This window comes from Corvus kubaryi, unplaced genomic scaffold (assembly GCF_017639235.1).
Source record: "Corvus kubaryi isolate FWS band 111438036 unplaced genomic scaffold, C.kubaryi_AGA036_p1.0 split3-73, whole genome shotgun sequence".
Lineage (NCBI taxonomy): Eukaryota > Metazoa > Chordata > Aves > Passeriformes > Corvidae > Corvus > Corvus kubaryi.
In genome coordinates, this window is record NW_024582091.1 from 16,006,498 (window position 1) to 16,026,252 (window position 19,755).

The 19,755-nt window shown below is 43.5% G+C and overlaps 1 protein-coding gene across 2 annotated transcripts in view; it reads left to right on the forward strand.

Moving 5' to 3' along the window:
• The window catches only part of HTR1E (5-hydroxytryptamine receptor 1E), a 39,036-nt gene extending 30,407 nt beyond the window's left edge, over positions 1 to 8,629 (forward strand). For both annotated transcript variants that reach the window (XM_042017004.1, XM_042017003.1), the window contains exon 2: positions 644 to 8,629. In XM_042017004.1, the coding sequence (XP_041872938.1) occupies positions 806 to 1,900 (1,095 nt within the window). In that variant the 5' untranslated portion in view covers positions 644 to 805 and the 3' untranslated portion in view covers positions 1,901 to 8,629. The remainder of the gene's footprint in view (positions 1 to 643) is intronic.
• The last annotated feature ends 11,126 nt before the right edge of the window (positions 8,630 to 19,755 follow it).

The following is a 19,755-nucleotide window of genomic DNA, read 5'->3' on the forward strand; positions in this document are numbered from 1 at the left end:
GATGTGCTGTGTAAAACCAAGCATTTGCCATAAAGCTTTTAAACATTGTTGGAAACCTGCATGATAAAGGTAACCTAAGTAATTTTTGAGTACAGTTTCCAATATATTAATACAGACGTGGATATGAAAAAGCAGAATAGAAAGCTATGAAATGCTGGCATGCCTTTGCCGAGATAGGCTGCTCTGCTGCTTTTTTTCCAAAGGTGATATATAGAAGTAATTGATGCCACTCATGTAGCAATTAAAATGAAAAGGCAAATTCCTTCAGCTCTTCGTCTGCTGGAGTGTATTTTAACAAGCAGGAAAAGGACTATCAGGAAAAGGTATCAGTATCACAACGATCATAGGCATGTTTGTGCAAAGGGACTTCTGGAGGTCCCTTAGCCCAGCCTTCGACTTTAAGCAAAATCTCCAAAACCAAAGAAGGAATAACCATTTCACATCAGCAGGAATCTGGCCCAAATTGTCCTTTAGAGAAGAAAAAAATGAACAATGAATGCAGAGAAAGGGGGAGAGAAAAGGCAGAAGAGAAGGGAAAACAGACCAACATTTTATCTGAGATAATAATATTAGAAATAGAAAACTTTTTACCAAAAGGTGGGATTATCCTAGATTGACTAACTGATGTGTTTTTATCTTCTAGGAAAACAATGAACAGGATGAAACCTGGAAGCTTTTTGCTGCTCTGTTGAATATGGAATTATTAAAAAAAAAAAAAAAACTGCACCGAGAGCATCTCTTTCAAATGGATAACTTCTGAACCTGGAACTCTTCATTACCAACTTCTTGCATCCTGGAGGGGAAAATGAATCTCACAAATTGCACCACTGAAGCCAGTGTGGCTGCAAAGCCAAAAACAGTAACTGAAAAGATGCTCATTACCCTGACCTTGGCCACAATCACAACCTTGACTATGCTACTGAATTCTGCTGTAATTGCAGCAATCTCCACAACCAAGAAGCTCCACCAGCCGGCAAATTATCTCATATGTTCACTGGCTGTGACAGATCTCCTTGTTGCTGTTCTCGTCATGCCCTTGAGCATCACTTACATAATGATAGATAAATGGACTTTGGGGTACTTCATCTGCGAGATCTGGCTTAGCGTCGACATGACCTGTTGCACGTGTTCAATCCTTCATCTGTGTGTCATTGCATTGGACAGGTACTGGGCCATCACAGACGCTATCGAATACGCCAGGAAAAGAACGGCAAAAAGGGCTGGGCTGATGATAGTGACCGTGTGGACTATCTCCATTTTCATATCAATGCCCCCCTTGTTTTGGAGAAATCACCATAGCATTAATATTCCCAGTGAGTGTCGCATTCAGCATGACCATGTCATCTACACGATTTATTCCACATTCGGAGCATTTTACATCCCCTTGACTTTGATCCTGATCCTGTACTACAGAATTTACCATGCTGCAAAGAGCCTTTACCAAAAGCGGGGTTCGAGCCGCCACCTCAGCAACAGGAGCACTGACAGCCAGAACTCTTTTGCCAGCTGCAAGCTCACACAGACGTTCTGTGTCTCGGACTTCTCCACATCTGACCCAACCACAGAGTTTGATAAAATCAATGCATCCGTGAGGATCCCTCCTTTCGAGAATGACTTGGACCTGGCTGGTGACCGGCAGCAGATCTCCACGACACGAGAACGAAAGGCTGCTCGCATTTTGGGGCTGATTCTGGGTGCTTTCATTTTGTCTTGGTTGCCCTTTTTCATCAAGGAACTGCTTGTGGGCCTCCACATTTGCACTGTTTCTCCAGAAGTAGCAGACTTCTTGACCTGGCTTGGGTATGTCAACTCACTCATCAACCCTTTGCTGTACACGAGCTTTAACGAGGATTTCAAGCTGGCCTTTAGAAAGCTCATCAGGTGTCGAGAACATACTTAAAAGTACTGAGAGATGATGGCACTGACATGACTCCTGGCCTTAAAAATGAGCAAAATTATTTGACTCTGCCACCATTTCCCTTGATGAAGGGTGTTTTTGTGTTTGCCTATTTGCTTGACTGTTCTTCAGCCTGTAATTCATTATGCCGTTTTTTTAATCTCTAGTGTTATTCATGGTAAAGGGTTTGAAATAAATTTATTCTATAAAGGAAAAGATTTTTTAGAACTGAAACAACAACAAAAATATTATTAGTATTAGGTACTCATGTCTAAGACATTTTGTGTAATCAATGATTCAAAAGCAAATAACGATATTCACTTTTTTACTTCTTCCATTTCAGAATCATACATCTAAATTATCATGCACTGTATAAACTGAACCCCATAAATACACCTTCAAAAATTAATAAACACTTCATGATCATGACAGTTAAACAGCACCTCTTTACCATGGCATTCTGAAAAAGCTGTAACAGCCGTTTAGGAGGAAAATTACCACCATTTCCACCTGGGGCTGAGGCAGAATAAACTATTTCTTTTTTCAGGAATACACTCCCAGAACAGAAAGCAAAGTTCAGTTCATTGCATCTAGAAATGATCCCATTTCATACCCCAAGGGAATTATTTAAGTGGCTCTTTTTGTGTAATATTCCAGATTAGCATTCAAGGTGTTGGGCAGACACCCGTGCAGTTTGTTTGGCAGTTGAGAGGATGCAGCTAGCAAGAGTCATACTTGTGAAACTAACTGCACATCTGAGTGGTCACACTTTCAATTCCACTAACCCTATTTCTTCAGGCCTTGTGCCTTAGTCAGTTCCAGGGTGGTATTATTCACCTGTGCCATGCTTCACCTGGATCTTGTGGTGCATAACCCCAAAGGTCTATGGATCTTACCCCCACCAACTTAGACAACTGCATATCTTCTCAGCAGACCAGCAATATACAGAAATTCAAAAACATCAGCTAAAACCAAATTATTTCTGAACATCAGAAAAAAAAATCAGGAAAATATTTTAAATAGCACTCTGCACATATGCCTTGTCGTCATCTCACAATTTGCAATGGCAATCTTGCCCACTTAACCTATGGTCAGGTGGTCTGGGAGGATTTCTTGCTCTGGGAGTCTTTCACAGACTTAATTCCTCTGTCCTGAGAGACAAAGAGTCCTTTGTATTCTGTCTTTTGTGCTTATGGAAGTTAAAATGTCCTGATTCAAATATTGTGGAAGTCAGTCTGGGAAGGGGCAAAATCAAAGCTGAGAATTTGATACTGTCCATTAGCAATTCCTAAGTACCATTTAAATATTTATTATTCGCCTTGCACCCTAATTTTCTTCCCTGTCCATTTTTCTGGACAAATTCTTTTTGAATTACACCAATACACAATAGAGGAAATATCACATACGTCAACCTGACGTGCAGTAACAGTGAAAACTACAGTATGGCAGCTCCAAATCCATCAAAACAAACATTAGAGGCAGCAAAAGTGCTATAACAGCACTAGAAGCCATCTCTTAAAAATGTTTTGAAAATTTACAAGATGACAATAATCTTTCTTATCAAGAGTCAAGGAAGTGTAAGTAATCTGTGAGCAATAAACTGCAAATGGAACTGAGAAATGACATCCTTACTGGTGAGAGAAAGCATTTGGTTGGAAAGATGCAGTGCCACAAGCTGAGCATAAACCAAGTCTGAAGGCGACAAAAGCATGACCTGCTGTGATGCCTTAGGTTTTCTTAAGGCATCAGCTGCTTACCCACATACAGTGGGATTCTTCTTTCAGGGCTCCCTGCCTGAGTTTGGGATGTTTATCTCCAGCTGTCCTTCTGAAGCTACTGTTGCAGCTGCTTCCTCCAGATGCCTTTAGGTTCCCTACTAGCTAACATTAATACCTAAATGGAGGGGAAAATTAATCTCAGCCACTGAAAATTTCTTTTAGTGGGGAAGCACAGACATCCATTATGGTTTTTCCTCTTTGCAGCTTGTTGGAGGTGGGAACTGTTGTTTGAAACCAGGGAAGTTTGTCCTGATGCTATAAAGCTTCCAAAGCAGCTCCCCATAGTACATACACTATTAAGAAAAACATAAACAAACCTGGAAATTAAAATAAAAATATGGTATTCATAAGAAGTGCTGCAGAGTAGTATTTTTTTTTCTTTCAGCAAGCTCAATAGAAATTATTATTAAAGAATAAAGAGTGGGCATAATTTCCTGAAACACGTTGACTCTGTGAGGGAAGACAGGACACCCAAGCAGTTATGGCTATAAGGGTAGGTTTAGCATCCTTTGGGTGAACAGAGTGCCCAGTTGCAGTGATGATCAGAAAGGGAAGAGTAAATGTGCAAGACTACCCTAGCAGACAGTCTGAGCCACCCCAAGGAACTGAGCTGAGGCAGAAGCTGCACCCCAGCCAGGTTCTTTGGGGCTGTCTCTGGGGCTATGGCTCAGCTGTGGGGTGGGCTGCACAGGGGTCTTTGCTATGAAGAGAGAGGGGGTGGGAATGACAGTGCTGGTGAAAGGTGTTTCAGAGGGGAAAACCAACAAAATGAGAGAGGCTTCCATCTCTGACTACTGCTCCTAAGGGCACATGGCACAGAGAGTAATTTAGTTCGGAAGGGATCTCTGGAGGCCAACTAGTCCAAGCCCCCTACAAACATCAAACCTCAAAGCTCAACACTGCTCTGAAAAGCCATGTGCAGTCATGTTTCTTGTGGAAAAACAGCAGCTCAGTTAACTCTGTTGTCAAGACTAATGCTCATTTAAAGCTGTAAGTGTGGCTGAAGGGCTGGAAATGCTGAATGTGACCTCCACAGCAGCTGTCATAGGCAGGTAGCAGTGCTTCAGAAACATGTACGAAAACTGTGAAATACAGGAGCCACATCATCTTTATTTCTACTAATGGCTTCCTTTCAGTGTGTGAACTCCACTATTACCACTCAAACTACCAATCAGGTTGGAGGCTGTATTCAATTTTAATATCTAGAGGTAATTAACAGGAAAAAACAGATGGATGCCTAATTTCCGTGCTTCCCTGTTAAATAAAGGCTCACCATTCACTGCCAGCTGACTACTGATTTTCTAATTAAGTCATTAGCTAAACACAGAGAATGTTTTCCAACAAATGCCACTAGACTGATGAAGATGTATGTTTTCCTCATGTTCAGAATCAAAGTCAGAAACAATATAAAGGGTTGGCTACTTAAAACAATTCAGCTTGATCAGAAATTACTGGTCTTCTCATGAAAATAAAAACTTTTGCTAGTCTGACACCACTGTTGGACAACTTCTCTTTTTTTTTTTTCTATGTTAAGTTTTTGCTGCTTTTACCGTGGGTTTGGAGACATTTCTTGACCTGTCCATGGCAAGTCCCCATTCACACCTACCCTGATCGGGCCCACTCACACCATGGTCTGCAATACAAGGTCTTCCCAACAAGCTCTTAGTGATGTATTCAAGACCTACAGACTACATCCACCTTCCTTAACCTTTCTAAACCATTCTGCATCCTCAAAGCCTTATTTTCTTTAATGGTGCCCTTGAAAAGTTGTCTTGCTTTACAACCCCAGCTCCCTGTCCTGCCTTTGGGTTTCTGACTCTGTCTAATCCCTACATTTATTGTGGTCCTACTAGAGCAAGTCCCTGTTCTCTCCCCGTCTCAGCAGTGATCAGAATTCCCATGATTGTGGCTGTTCAAGTCTGTCAGATTTTACTCTGTCTTACTAGTATCCAGGCCACATCCTGGATTTTTGCTCTGTGTAAGCAGCCAGTGCTTTGGAGTGAGTTCATACACCCATAAAGATTGCACCCATCAATAAGCTGCCCTCCCCAAAAGACATGCTCTTCAAATGCTAATTTACCTACTTTTTAAACTTGTTGCCTTTCTTCTGTATCCTATCCTTTTGTTCCCTTTCTTCCACATTAAAAGTGACCCTCATATTATTGTTTTATGGACCTGTATCTTCACTTTTAGGGACTTGTCCCTGCACAGATTACCCATGTTTCACTCAGCTCCCGCTCTTCTGCCTGTGCCAACCACAACTCTCTTCTCTGCAAGCTTTGTCTTCACCACTTCCATGAACTTTCCACATCTCTCCTGTTCCTTGCAGTTGATGGGGTTTTTCCTTCTCAAAACCACTTGTGATGCGGTAAGACTCCTGAAAGAAAAGCAGTCAACAAGGGCAATGGAGGAATTATTCTCTGGGTATTGTCTGTCTTTTTTTCTCCACCTTTCCCGTATAGATCACATCCTCATCTGAGGTGAGCTAGCTCTCTCTAGTGCACAGCTTATACAGACACAGCAAAAACACATTAAGAGTTGCTTATGTCCTGAGCCACTTGGATTTGGTTCATGCACAGGCCTTTAAAGTTCTGGGTTCCTCACCACAATGATGTACCGAGCTGTTCACAGCATGAGATTAATTTTGTTGATCTTCCTGAATGGAGATAGATGATAGGATTGAACTTCCCAAAACGTTTAAAACAAAGCCCCTGCCTCACCAACTTTATGTAAAAGACTGTCACTATTCAGACTTCACTGCCATGCACCTGAGCTGTCTGTAGTTACCACTTCTCATTTCTTTGTCCTTTGCATGTGCTAGGAAGGAACAAAACAAAACAAACAACAAAAAAAACACACACACACAAAAACAACCACAAAAAACTCCAACCAAACAAGAAAAAACAACTTTAAAAAATTTGGTTTATTCAAGACAAGATATTACAAGAATAAAGGAATCTTTTCTAAGGACTCTATTTCCACCCCTCTGTTTTGAATCCCAGTTATCAAAAAGTAAAGAGCATGACAGTGTTGAGGGGAAATACAAGCTTCCAGCTTAAGTGCAGAGATGGTCCTTGTGCCTGGGTGTTGTTTAACCATTGCAAATATCAGTGAGACAAGCTGGTTTATGTTCATCCTTTACACACCCAGATGATTTCTATGAAGAATTATCTTAAATTGTTTTATTGGTTAAGAAGACACGGTAAATATTGTGGTATTTTTTATCGGTCATGTAGTATTTCATAAGAGTCCCATGCAATATATAGTCACCCTTTCTAATTGCCATCTGTTTTTCACTTGGGGCCAAAAAGAATGATTTTTTTTTTTAAAATTATCTGACTTTGGATAAATTCCAGGTTCATCAGCTGTAAAATTATTCTTCAACATTCTCTATTTTATTCAATGTACCTTTGCAAACATTGCTCCCTTCCTCTTAAAGGGGAATCTTCTTCATTAATCCCATGCATGTAATCATCTGTAGATGATGTTATATGATTAAATTACTCCTTCCTACTCAGCTAATTTCTATGCCTCTATGAATCAGTGCTTAAAGATAAATTTTTGATGTTGCTGCTGTAAGTAGAAGATGTAACCATGAATGAGCTGTGGGAAAAAAACATGATTAGAAAATTATATGAACATCTTCTCAAAGACCTAAGGGAGAGAGACTCATTTCAACTTTTTACCTTCTTAATCACTTTTCTTTCCTCACTTCACTATTTCCCAGTCTGTGAATCCTGTTCATTAATTTTTTTCCCTCTGTTTCTTATCTTTCTCTCCTTCCTTTCCTTGGCAGCCTTCTTCAGCACCACAGTGGCATCTAGTAACCTGTAGCAAGAAGCAAGGCTGTGTTGTGCTATGTTGGTGCACATCACCTAAGCATCTGCTCTTGGTTTTAGGAAATCAGGTTGCAGGCTCAGTTCCTTGTCACTGTTCCACTCAGCCTCTGCTTCAGCTTTATTGCAGTTTTACTACAAATTGTATTTCTAATGTGCATCAAGATTCTTCCAAGTGAAAGATGCTGTGCATTAAATCATAGTTTCTTCCCACGTGTCACAATTTTTGAAGAGATCTTTTTAATAATTCCCTCTCTTCTCCTCACCCATGGGGCTTCTATCAATAAAAACGAAAGCCACAGCTAGCATGGTTTTCAGATGCAATAAGTGGTGCTGGAAATGCCCACGCCACTCCTCCCACTGCCCCTCATATTTCATGCTCTTCTAGTTGCTTCCACTGCATACTTAAAACACATTAGCATATAAAGCAGCTTTCTGAAGTCTTCGTGGGTTAATTTCCTGCATGACAAGTTCTGAGCCTCATTTCTATCTGGTGCAAGATCCCTTGTCACTAGGGTACTCAAATCTTCTAATGTACTATGTCTCACATATTCATCCTGTACACTGCATGACTGCCAATGGCACACATTTCTATGAGGTGAGGCATAAAGCACTGTCACCTTGCAACTACACTTTATAAAAAATGCATGTTTTGTCCATTAAGAAACAAAACATAACTTTTGGGAAGAGGGGGGACAAAATTCCTATTCCCTTGTAAATTGTTTTGTGCACAATTTGAAATGACTCAACTTCAGAATATTCATTTTAAAAGAGCACTAAGAAGCAAAACATGAAATCACATGTGCATGCCTGAACAACTTGCAACAAGCAGAGTGACCCTCCAGTGGATTTTACAATAAAAAATTGTTTCTCTCCAAAGCTTTCTACAACGACCTTTTCAAGGGAATAGAAAGTTCCACAGAAATGACTTTCACTTTTGTAATGCCACTAGAAATATTATCTCAGTCCTTTACAGGAGGAACAGCCTGCCAAGCTGCTAGACTGCTGGGATAAGCCTCAACAAGCTTATTTCTTCAATAAGTAAAAAATGAGGATAACACCTCCAGCTTGAGGGTTTTAAATTGAATTGACCACTAAAATAAAGTCTATCAGCTAGAGTTTTACTTTTCTTCGTACATATTTCAGTGCAATTCCTCATTTGTTTATTGCTAAGCTTGCATATGAGAAATGAAAATAATCACTTTTTAAATTCAGAATAACAAGAAAATACTCTCTCTCTTGTTTTTCCAATTTCAGAACATTTCTGTATTATGACTGGACAGTCATTTTGAAGCAGGCAGAAAGAAAAAATTAATCCAATTAGGTTCAGAGAAGTTAATCTAGGACTGCAAAATTAAGCATGGTTGTCTTGGTCTGCTGCTTGCATATACACGCAAGTCACAGATCAAAATCCTTTAATTTTTCACTACAGCAGTTTCTCTACTTGCTGAAGAGCGGGTTATCTGTGGTTTTAATTAGGATCAGTAGGAGGCTGTACCCTTTCCCACCATGCACGCAAAACCCGTAGGCAGGAAGGGGATTGAGACCGGGGGCTTTACGGCTGGCAGAGACCGTGCCTTGTCTTCCCTGCGCACTGGGAACGTGGTGTCACCGCTGTATCCTGCCTTCCTCAGAGTCCAGTCTTCCCCCACACAAACCATGGCTTCCACCTTCACCCAGAGGACTCAGGGCACCTCTGACCAAATAAAAGTGAGAGGTGTGAAGGACAGAACCACACTTCCTCCTGGGCTGTGCACTAAACACGTGGCTGGAATTGTGTCCCCCGATACCATCAAACCAGCAGGCTAATGACAGAGCAGGACAGGCTTCTGGACAGTGACAGACTGCAAATAAGCCACCTGCACAATCACCACACCCTGGGCACCTCTCAGCAAGGCACTGTCCCCAAAGCAGTCACTGTCCCTCTCCCTGCTACATGATGCAGCACACCAAATGTGCTCCACACCAGCAGCTCCATTCAGACCTGCAGCAGGGACTCCCAGGAGAGCAGACCTGCCTGGAGCAGGCACATGCTGCCACATCCCTGCTATGTTCATCAAGCCCTTCTAACACATTACAGCAAGGCCTTGCAGCAGACAGGGCTGATCATCGTCCCTCAGTGGGGTTGTGCTTGTGTGTCAGCCTTGCAAAAGCTCAGGCCGCAGCATCCTGACCAACAGCACTCCAGTTAATGCAGACAGGACACATCACACGTTACAGGGATGCCTTCACCTTGCTCAGTGGGGCTGCTTTCCACTGCCAAACCCTTCTTTGTATGGCAGGCAGGCACATACCCTTAGGGCAACACCAGACCATCTCACAATGTTTAAACAGTCACACGAGGGACAGTTTCTAAACCTCCCCATTCCCTAAAGCAGACTAACAAGTTCTGACAGTCTACAGATCAAAACATTCCCAGGCAGGAGACTCAAACCCTCTGTGAAAGGAAGGATTGCTGTCCTCCACATCCAGTGGTCCCAGCTGGAAACAAGCCATGTCTCTCCTACAGACGCTGCAGTTGGCTGCTCTGGCTGACAGGTGCTGACAGTGGATACCTGTTACTGGGACCAAACCTAGCTCCCACACAAAGATAGCCAAGGCACACAAAGACAGCCACTACTTGTCACCAAGACAACTGAAAGATTGTGTGGGCAAAACCAAGGGAAGGGCTGATAAAACTCACCATCCAGTGGCAGCAATAACCCCCAAGCTCTGTGGCTGGGATTCCCAACAACTCACAGAGCAGCCACCAATGTTCCCAAAAGCAACCACTGCTGAGGTCTTACCAGTCTTTAAGAGCCTGTTGAGGTGACAGCAACTTCTCAGCTCAGTGCCCAGCTTCAGCAGCTGAGGAAATGCAATGCAAGACACCAAATGCCCCTTTTTTTGCCCCAGGCTGGGGAACAACAAGCTGCTGCCACTGCAGTCCAAGAGCAACCACAAACGTGGATTTGCTGCTCTCTATCCTCAGGATAGGCACAAGTATGGAATAAGGGAGCTTTGGTCCCCAAAACTGATAGCCTTAAATATGCTATGTGGCAACCACCAAGAGCAGCCTTGGCACTCAGCAAGTCAGGCATGTAAAAGCACATGAGAGAGCTCATGGGGCATGGAGAGCACGGAGCAGCTCCCACTGACTCTCCTGGCTAACTAACATCCTCTTGCCTCCTTCCACATCTATGTTTGTTCCTTTTCCTCTCCCTGTTTTGAAAATCAGTCCTTACTGATGGATCCTGATCGAGTCAGCACAGTCTGACATTGACACGTAAGTCTGACAGTCTTAATATCAAACCCCTCAAGGTTTGGATCAAACTTTGCAATTTCTTTTAAGTAGCTACAGCTGAACAGTTGTGATTAAGAAACTGTATTGTGAGCATTGTATGCTTGGCTAGTCTTTTGTTTTAAGGAAGAGGGAAGACAATCCCAAGATGAATGGGCTGTCTGTCTGGTAGCCACCAGGAGTGAAGTCAGCAGAAATAACCATTAACTGGGGGAAAGGCAATTCTGGCAGTGGGAGATTGCAACCCAGTGGTCATTGACCACTTACTCAAAACGGACCCCAGACTCAAATGGTGGGAAAAACTGCACATGCAGGCTAATTAGCATGAGAAACAAGAGATATAACTAGCAAATAGGGATTTGAGTACTAATTTCAAAAGACATTATGTAATCTGCAACCAATGAATGCTGATGCCTTTGTTTATCAAAACATATAAATAGTGTAAAGTTTTGATGCCTGGTGAGCCAGCCTTTTGTGGGTTACCACCTAGCTCCCTAGTTTGCACAAACTAGAATGAAAAACTGAAATACCTCGCTTTGGTGTGTCAATGGGTGCCATGCACCAGGTAACGAGCCTACATTTGGGACAACAGTCTGACACGGACACCCCAAGTCAACAGCAATGACTAACAGCACACTGGGCCAGTTGCACTCTCTTTGGAGATTACACTTATTTCCATATTAAAGAAACAGCTTGTAAGGTATCTTCTAAAGGAGAATGCTTTTGAGAGGACAAAGTTCTGAGGAGTTCTGGAGTGTGGTGATCTCTTCATCATGTTAATGTTTTATATATTGTACACCCATAAAATTTTGGAAACTGGATCCAAAGTCAAAAAAGCCAGTGTTAGACCTCATACTGTCCTCAACTACCTTTGAATGAGTCTCTTGGTGTGCAAAATTTGAAGCCATTTTTGAAGGCTGTTTGAAAACTTGCCTTATAATCTGCATTTTGGAGTTACAGTAACCAATAATGCCTGAATGCTGATTACCTTAGATGAGTGATTTTTTCTTGATCCTCTCTATTTTCTCCCTCTTTCACACATTCCTCCACTATAATGTTGGATTAATATTCTACTGTGAACCATTATCTTAGACCCAGTGGATCAGTTTGACTTTTGCAGCAACACAGAGATTAGAATGTACATTCCTCAAACTTTAACCAAAAGCCACAACAAACATAAGAAGCAGGATGGTAAACAGCTGCAGAGGTAGAGCATAACTGGGATGAGGGCTGATGTGCCTTCTAATTTGCTCCTTACATTTCTGCACTGTATTTCTCAGCAATTTAGTATCTCTGCAAGGCATTCTGCACTTGGTGGCACTGTGAGATCAACCCTTCTGTCATCATAACGACAGGGGAAAGTGCCAAGCAAACTGAAGAAGAAGTGACAAGTGAAATGTATTATGCTTTCACATATATATATGTGCACCATGAGGGACAGAACTGCCATCAGCAGCATGAAACACACAGGCTGCTGTCATACGAGCTAAAAGGAGTGCTTCCCTAATAAAAAGTCTTGCCTCCTTGGCAGGCCAGCAGCTGGAGGCAGAGGGAATGTCACGCCCCCCCACACAGACCCTCAGTGCAGGAGGCAGGGAGGGCTGCCCGGCCCTGGCCCCAGCCCTGATATTGGGCTGTCAGGGAGCAGACAGGCACTGCACTGCCACCTCCACAGCACTCACCGGGGATGCTCTGCTTGAGCACTGACACAGCTCAGGTCTGCATTTAATTCACAGTTGCTGACTATTGTCTTCCTCTGCTCAAGAGCGTGATTGCAGGGTGGAGATGATACGTTGCAGGGAAAACAAAGGTTTGGAAGTGAACCTCCTGCCAAAAACTGTTCCACATTCATCCAGCTGCAATGGACTTTGCCATGGGGCTGGGAATCCCAAGGAAGTTTGATAGAGGTCTATGCATCCTGGTGTCTCATGTGCTATAAGCTAGAGAAAAGGCAGTTTTACCTATACTGAGTTTGACTTTGTTTTCCCCATTGCAATTGATATCACATATTTTTAACAGCATCACGGAAGAGTTTGATTTGAAGAGGCAGCCAGTGACCAACCCCACCAGGCACACCCCTGGGTTCAAAAGCACAGCTGCCAGCCCCCGGAGCACATCGGTGTCATGCATGTCACCGCTCTGAGCTGGGACAGGCAGTGGGAAGGCAGTAGCTTACTGCCTGGCACCCACACCTGAAATTCCATTTCTCAGGATGACCATGAGAAATTCCATTTCTCAGGATGGCCATGAGACAGTCATCTTCAGAAATACTGCTAAACACCCAGCTTGCTTTGTAGTGCAGACAAGTGTCTGCGTCAGAGCTATAGTACCCCGAGGGGAGTTTTGTCTGGAAAAGGAAAGCTACTGTTTATAAAGTTAACTAGTCAGTTCTGTTTATTAGGAGGGTGTATTTCACAAAGAGGCTTCAAACATCATTTGTTAGATACATAACCTGCCAAAATGTTACCAAAAATGAACATGCACAAGCCTAAAAATCAAACAGATCCTGTTTAAAATGTTCATTGAAAGTGGCAGAAAATCATTATTTTTAAAGGGAAATTTGAGCTAAGTAAAAGGAAAGAGCCAGGGGTGCTCTAGAGATGAATCTTTCCTATAGGCTTTCACTTAGGTTGATGAACTGCCTCCATGCTCTATTGTTCCCTGTTAGTTTACACTGAATACTTTCCAATGGTAGTTTTCTGCCTTTTAACCAACTTAAAACACAAGTTGTTTCCACAGCTCATCAGGTCTGCTAGTCACATAGTTCTTCACATAAGTCTTTCCATTTTTCCTGGTAACCCACCATTTCATGATCTACCATTCTTTGTAAGGTGATTGACAGGTGAGCATCTTGAGAAGCCACATTAATTAAAAGCAAAAATCAAATACTTCCATAGATGTAAGACCTCTCTTTGGCTCTAAAGTAGCTTTGCCACTTATCTTTTGAATTCCTGCTGATGTAATTGTTACATTTTGCCTTACAATAAGCTAATTTTATTGCTAGCACAAGAAATTTAGTACTTGGCTTTCTTGGGATTCAAAGCTTTTTGGTGTTCAGTTCATGAATGCTTTGTTCTCTAAAGGCAAAAAAGAAAGTTATGATCCTTTCACTTACCCTTCTGCCTAAAAAAGAAGACAGCTCAGTTGCTCATTGCCAGCAGATACAAAATGTATTGAAATACCAAATCATCAAGGCTGCGTCATACCTCCAGCTTAATGAGGCTGAGATTGGGAGCACAAGGGGGATATCAGAGACTGTCTGGAATGGAGACAGATGGGACAGGATACGGCTGCTTATGAAGACACAAAATTTAGATGTACAGAAGTACCTTTGTGTGTGCTGGGTTTGTCTGCTCCCTTTACATCCAAGAGAGATTTGTCCAACAGAGCCTTTGGAGTCAGGGGCTGTAATTCACTTCATCCTGGAAGATACACCTGCACCCAGGCATGACACAGGCCTCACAGACCTGCAAAGCAACAGCAGGATACTTTAGGGCACCTCAGGTGTCAGTAGATGCCTACCTATGGGCAGTGGGGTTAGGCCCTAGATTTTCAATGTCTCCCAAGGGAGCTTGGACTCCTGCAGGCAACTGCATATCAACTACACTTGAACACTGAAACACGGTCATGCAAGAATAAATTTTCTACTTTGACCTTTTAAAAATAAAGTCTTTTAAAAATACCCCACACTCTCTGTGAAAAGCCCATTTCTTAGGGAGAGATGGTTCTCTTCTTTTTCCCACTAAGCACTTGCTTAGTGGTCTGTCTTTGAAACACATAAAACTATATTCTACTGCACATTTTCAAGTTTGTCATGTGTAGAACAACAGGGTGCTAGAAACAGCAAGGCTATCCAAGGAAATAAAGGTGAAAAAATTTGTTCAGATGAAAGAAATAGACACCTTTTTGTAGTTAATACATGAGCATGCTGGAGAAAAGGAATGCAAACAAAGCCAGTCTTGCAGGTCACCTAATTCCAAAACCTGGAGATAAGATTAAGTTTCTGCACATGCACACACAAAAAAAGAGAGGCTTAAAAATAATTGTTGAAAGGTAAGACAGTACAGCTTCTCTGCTCACAAGCTCATGTGATACATGTGGGGCTGTGTTAACGCCATTTTTATTGAGGGTATTTTTTAATCTGATAGTGTATCTGTGTTCTTGAAATATTTGTTAATGAACTGTATAAAAATATCTTTTGGTCTGTAGGTAATGCAGGAAATGCAAACATGGGCGAAGCTCCTTGTCTTGGCAATAGCCATGAATCCATGGGTGAGATACAGCCTGCTGCTCTCCAAGGGCAGCCCAGTTTTCTCAGCTGCACAAGAGAGATGCACCAGTGCTTTGGGGAGCAGCATGGATTGGGGATTTGTCTCCAGGTCCATGACTTCACCTGGCTCTGCCAGGTCTTCAGGACCACATAGACACTTGATGTGGTCATGAATGCAGGGTGTGATCATGCACTATCACAGACAGGGTAATGTCAGTGTAGTGGTTTGGTCCAAAATACTCATTACTGTTTATCTGCTGTGAGATAAGAATTAGGAGAAATGCAAAACAGGCACCAAACTTGAAAGAATATAAAGAAGTTTATTAACAGACCTAAAAGAAGAAAAAAAATTATACCACCTTCAGAACTCTCCTCCTCCCCCCACCTTCCTCCCTTCTCCCACTGACAATGTGAAAAGACAACCCTTGAGATGTTCAGTCTGTTTACCACTTCCATAATAACCTTGTTCAGTCCATTTAGAGAGAGAAGTCTCTTCTTGCTCATGCTATGAAAACATTATCACAACGAGACAGCCGCCCACTTCCAAATATTGTTCAGTCCATTTAGGAAGAGGAGTCTCTCTGCCTGCGTGTGAGTCCTTTCCCCCGACTTGCAGCTTTTCCCGCAACTGCCTTCGAGGGTCCACTCTTGAAGTTTTTTGGGGTACAATTTTAAGGTTGAGCCGTTCAGAAACAAAAAACAGAGGCCCTTCTCCTTCCCTGGGAGCAAAGGGTCTTCATCATCTTCATCTTTAGGACTATCTCTGGGAGCATCTCTACGGACTGAGGTTTTCTCCTTTCCCGTTCGGAGCAAAAGTCCTCATCTGGTTCATCTCTCCCTGTCCAAACTTCTCATGAAATTACAGCTGCGTCAGCATCTGCCTATCTCAGCGCAGGTGCTTTTGCTCACGAATTGAACACTCCACCCCCCATATCTTCATGAAATTACAACAGGATACTCTGATATATCATAGCTTCACAACAGACTTTCAGCTTTAAGCATCTCCTCTCTCTCTTCCCTCAGGTTTTCAGCTCTTCACAGCAATAAAAAGGGTTAATCTCACCTCGGCCTTGCAGCTTTGCAGCTGGAATGTTGTATTTTTCTTATCGCAGTGGAGAGGGGGGAGAGCCGAGCCGCTCCGGCTGCCCACGGCAAGGCAGTGGGGGGGGGGTTCCATGGCTGGAACAGGTCCATGGCTTCAGGATGGCCGTGGCCCGGCCCGGCCTGGCCCAAGCAGGGCCTGGCCGGGCCCGCTGGCCCCCACACGGGGCCTGCAGCCACCTGTGCCAGCGCCGGAAACGAGAGAGAGCTTGGAGGGGGAGTTTGCCTATTCTTAAATGTGGATCACAGAGGTGATCACAACTTTAAGTGGCTTAGAGAATTGTCCATATTCAAACTGGCCAGCTGATAGGTTCTATCAGTTCCCAGAGGAAACTGTAAGCACCCCTTAGCAAGGACGTCCCTTCCGGGACTATGCTTGCTAACCTATGACAGTCAGTCACAGAAGCTACCCCACAGATGGTTTTAACGTTCCAACTAGTTCCAATCCTTGTCTCATCTCCAGTCAGAGGCTCGTGCCTACCCACAGACTTCTGATCTTACTGTGTCAGCCTCCCCACCTGCTCAAAATGGGAGAGAAAAGCAGCAGGAGATCCTTGCTTACCCCAGACAGAGGGGTCATGCCACAATTCTCTCGGTCATCTGTACTGCAGATGTCCCAGGGCTATTTTAGGAGCTGGAGTCCCAGCACCAGCACCTGCCTGTCTTTCACACACCAGAAATACAGCCCATTGATGAGAGCTGTTGCCGTCAGTTGTAAATCTACTATGTCTTGATCATTAAGGACAACACAAGTACCTTGTTGGGACTACCCTGTACTTCTGATTTAGGAGAATGCCAGGCTGCTCACCTGGGGATGTGGATCTTCGTGGTCCTGGGCTCAGAGCAGAGTAGCCAGCAGCTTTGTAGTGGCAGTTCACCAATGCCCAGCCTCAATCCCCACACAGATACAGGTAACTGCTCTCTTCTGAAGGCTCACATCAGTAACCTATCCCCCCTGCTCCACAGTAGGTGCTAACCATCAGCAAGTTCATCCTTACCGCGGAGGCCACAAGTCATGCTGTCATCTGCTGCCTCTCCAGCTTGCTCCCCCTGTCCCAGCCCAGGCCCCACCACCCCCTCCCATGTAAGCAGTACGTCTGACTGTTTTGGAGCTATTGGGACTGGACATCCCTCCAAGCAAAGCCGTGGTTATGGTAATCACAATTTCTTCTTAGACTGAGACCCCACCAGTCACTGACAAATTCACACACAAAATCATTTGCAGATACGGTGCTGGCATACCCTGGAACCCCGTTCTTCCTCCAACACGTGTACCTATACTGACACCTAGGGTGTAGTGATGGTGACAGTTGCCGATTTTACCACCACTTCTGTCATCCCAGTAATCACCGTGTTCACTGGAGAGCAGCCTTGTTGTCATTTCCCAGCAGATGCTGTCAAGCACAGATTTTGGTGGCCAAAGGCCATCTGGCATCTTGGCCATCTGTGACCAAACTGCATTTCACACACCATGGGAAACTGTGGGGAGCAGATGCTGAGTGGGCGGAAGCTGATTGGATACTGGGAATGGTACTTGCCCAGCCAGCTGACCACCCTGGACACAGCTTTGGTCCAGTTGGCTTCTGTAAAAGACATACATCATGTCACCTTAGGCTCATAGTGAGAGAGGGAGAAACAGCAAGGGAAGCACAGAGAGCACGCAAGGAAGAGGCATCGTACACCAGGTAGTACCAGGAAGATGCTGTAATTCACACGGAGTGCCATATGAGCCAGTCTGCAACATCAGAAGCAGCAAGTGTTACACTCAGACTTTTTAGAATAGGCTTCCTAAATAGATTCCAAAATCCCTTGCTTCATTTTAGGAAATTAACTTCAATTAATTGTGAGGCATTAAACTCATGTCTGTTAGGCTGACTGTTTATATTCCCAGTGGTCTAACAGTCTGACAAACACATTATTGTGGTGTTTATTCCAACAGACTTGTCTGAAGTAGATAATCCACATCAGAAAGCAGCAGATCATAAGGCTGGAAGGGCCTCATCCGTTCCCTACCCTCAAGGCAGGGTCACCTACAGCTATGTCACTTCTGACAAATATTTGTTCAATCTGTTCTCAGAGTTCTCCAGTGATGGAGATACCTCATCTTCCTCAGACAGCCAATTTCCCTGCTTCATTTCCTTCAGCAACAGAAAGCTTTATTCACTATCTAACCTGAATCTCCTCATTTGCTGCAATTGACTCATGTTGCTTTTCATCCCATCTACCACCAACAAAGAGAAAAAAAAATGCCCTATTCTTTGCAACAGCCTCTGAACCCTTACCACCTGACAAACCTTCCTTCATATTCTGATTTTTTCTTGCCCATAAGCACATTGCAGCTATTTGGACATTACAGTATGAAAAGTTTCCCTCCAAATGTCATGTGTTTCAAAGGCTTCCATTGTGCAGATTGCTGCTATGCTGCATTTGCTTCACAGACCTCCTGAGACCCCTTCTTCTCAGCTCAGCCCTGGAAGGAGGCACTTATACTCCAGCTTCTGCTGAGAGCATTTGCTGACAGCAAACTTCCAATCTGCTTAATGTGAATAATTGCTGAGTAAACTTTGGCTGCTCAAAAATATATGGAAAGCGAGCCAGAAAGGTTGGCTGTAGATAGATATTTGCTGTTCACTGGAGGAAACCATGCACTGCAAAAGAAGGTATTTAACAGCAGGCTTCACTGTCACTTCCTACCTGAACCCTCATCCAGGGTTTGCCTCCCAAGATTCTCAGTGATCTCCATCTCCTAACCCATCAGCCTTCTCCTTGAGGCACCATCAACAACCCCCTCTTCTTCAATGTCCTTCTCTCTGCCTCAGGCCCCAGGCAGTGCCACTGCAGAGGCCAAACTAGCAAGTTCAGCACTGCTCAGCAGGGCAGATGCTGCTCTACCATCATGATATGTGATGGTAGAGCATCTACCATCAGCAGCACTTTCAGGTTCATCTGACCAGTTAGCAATTCCTGCTGTAGGAAACACTCAGGTGGTATTTGTTTCACCTAGTTTTGGCCACCCAGAAGTGAGGCACCTGAGTGACTCATGTAATCTTGTTCACAACACAAGGGCACAAATGACCCCCTGTACAGGGACTTGTCTCTCTGTACTGGTTATAGAGGTGATTTTCAAAATTCCACTCCTGGTGAAGAGAAATATTTTCATTCATCAGCGCCAAAGTCATTGGACTTCACACAGTTTCCAGCAAAATTCAAACAAGAAGCAGTGTTTGAAGAAAATACTACTATCTCACACCTAACAATGGAAAGGTCAAGGTCAGCATCAAAGGCTCACTGCACAGACAATCACTTTTTCTCCAGATGCCTGTTTTTCTGCAGATCTCAGTGCACAGGGAGCCTGAGGCCCATGAATTGCAAGTGAAAAAGATCATCAACTTCACCTCAGGTCAACAGGAATAGAAGACAAGAAACCAGCCTACATTCAATAAACACTTCAGAATGACAGGCTTTCTTATTATTTCTCTTCAGGTGGGTGCCTATTACAAGAAGTACTTACAAGTTTGAAATGCCCCACACAGCGCACATGTAACTATCAGAGCACTCTTCAGCAACTCTTATTCTAGGAGGTAAGTATTACA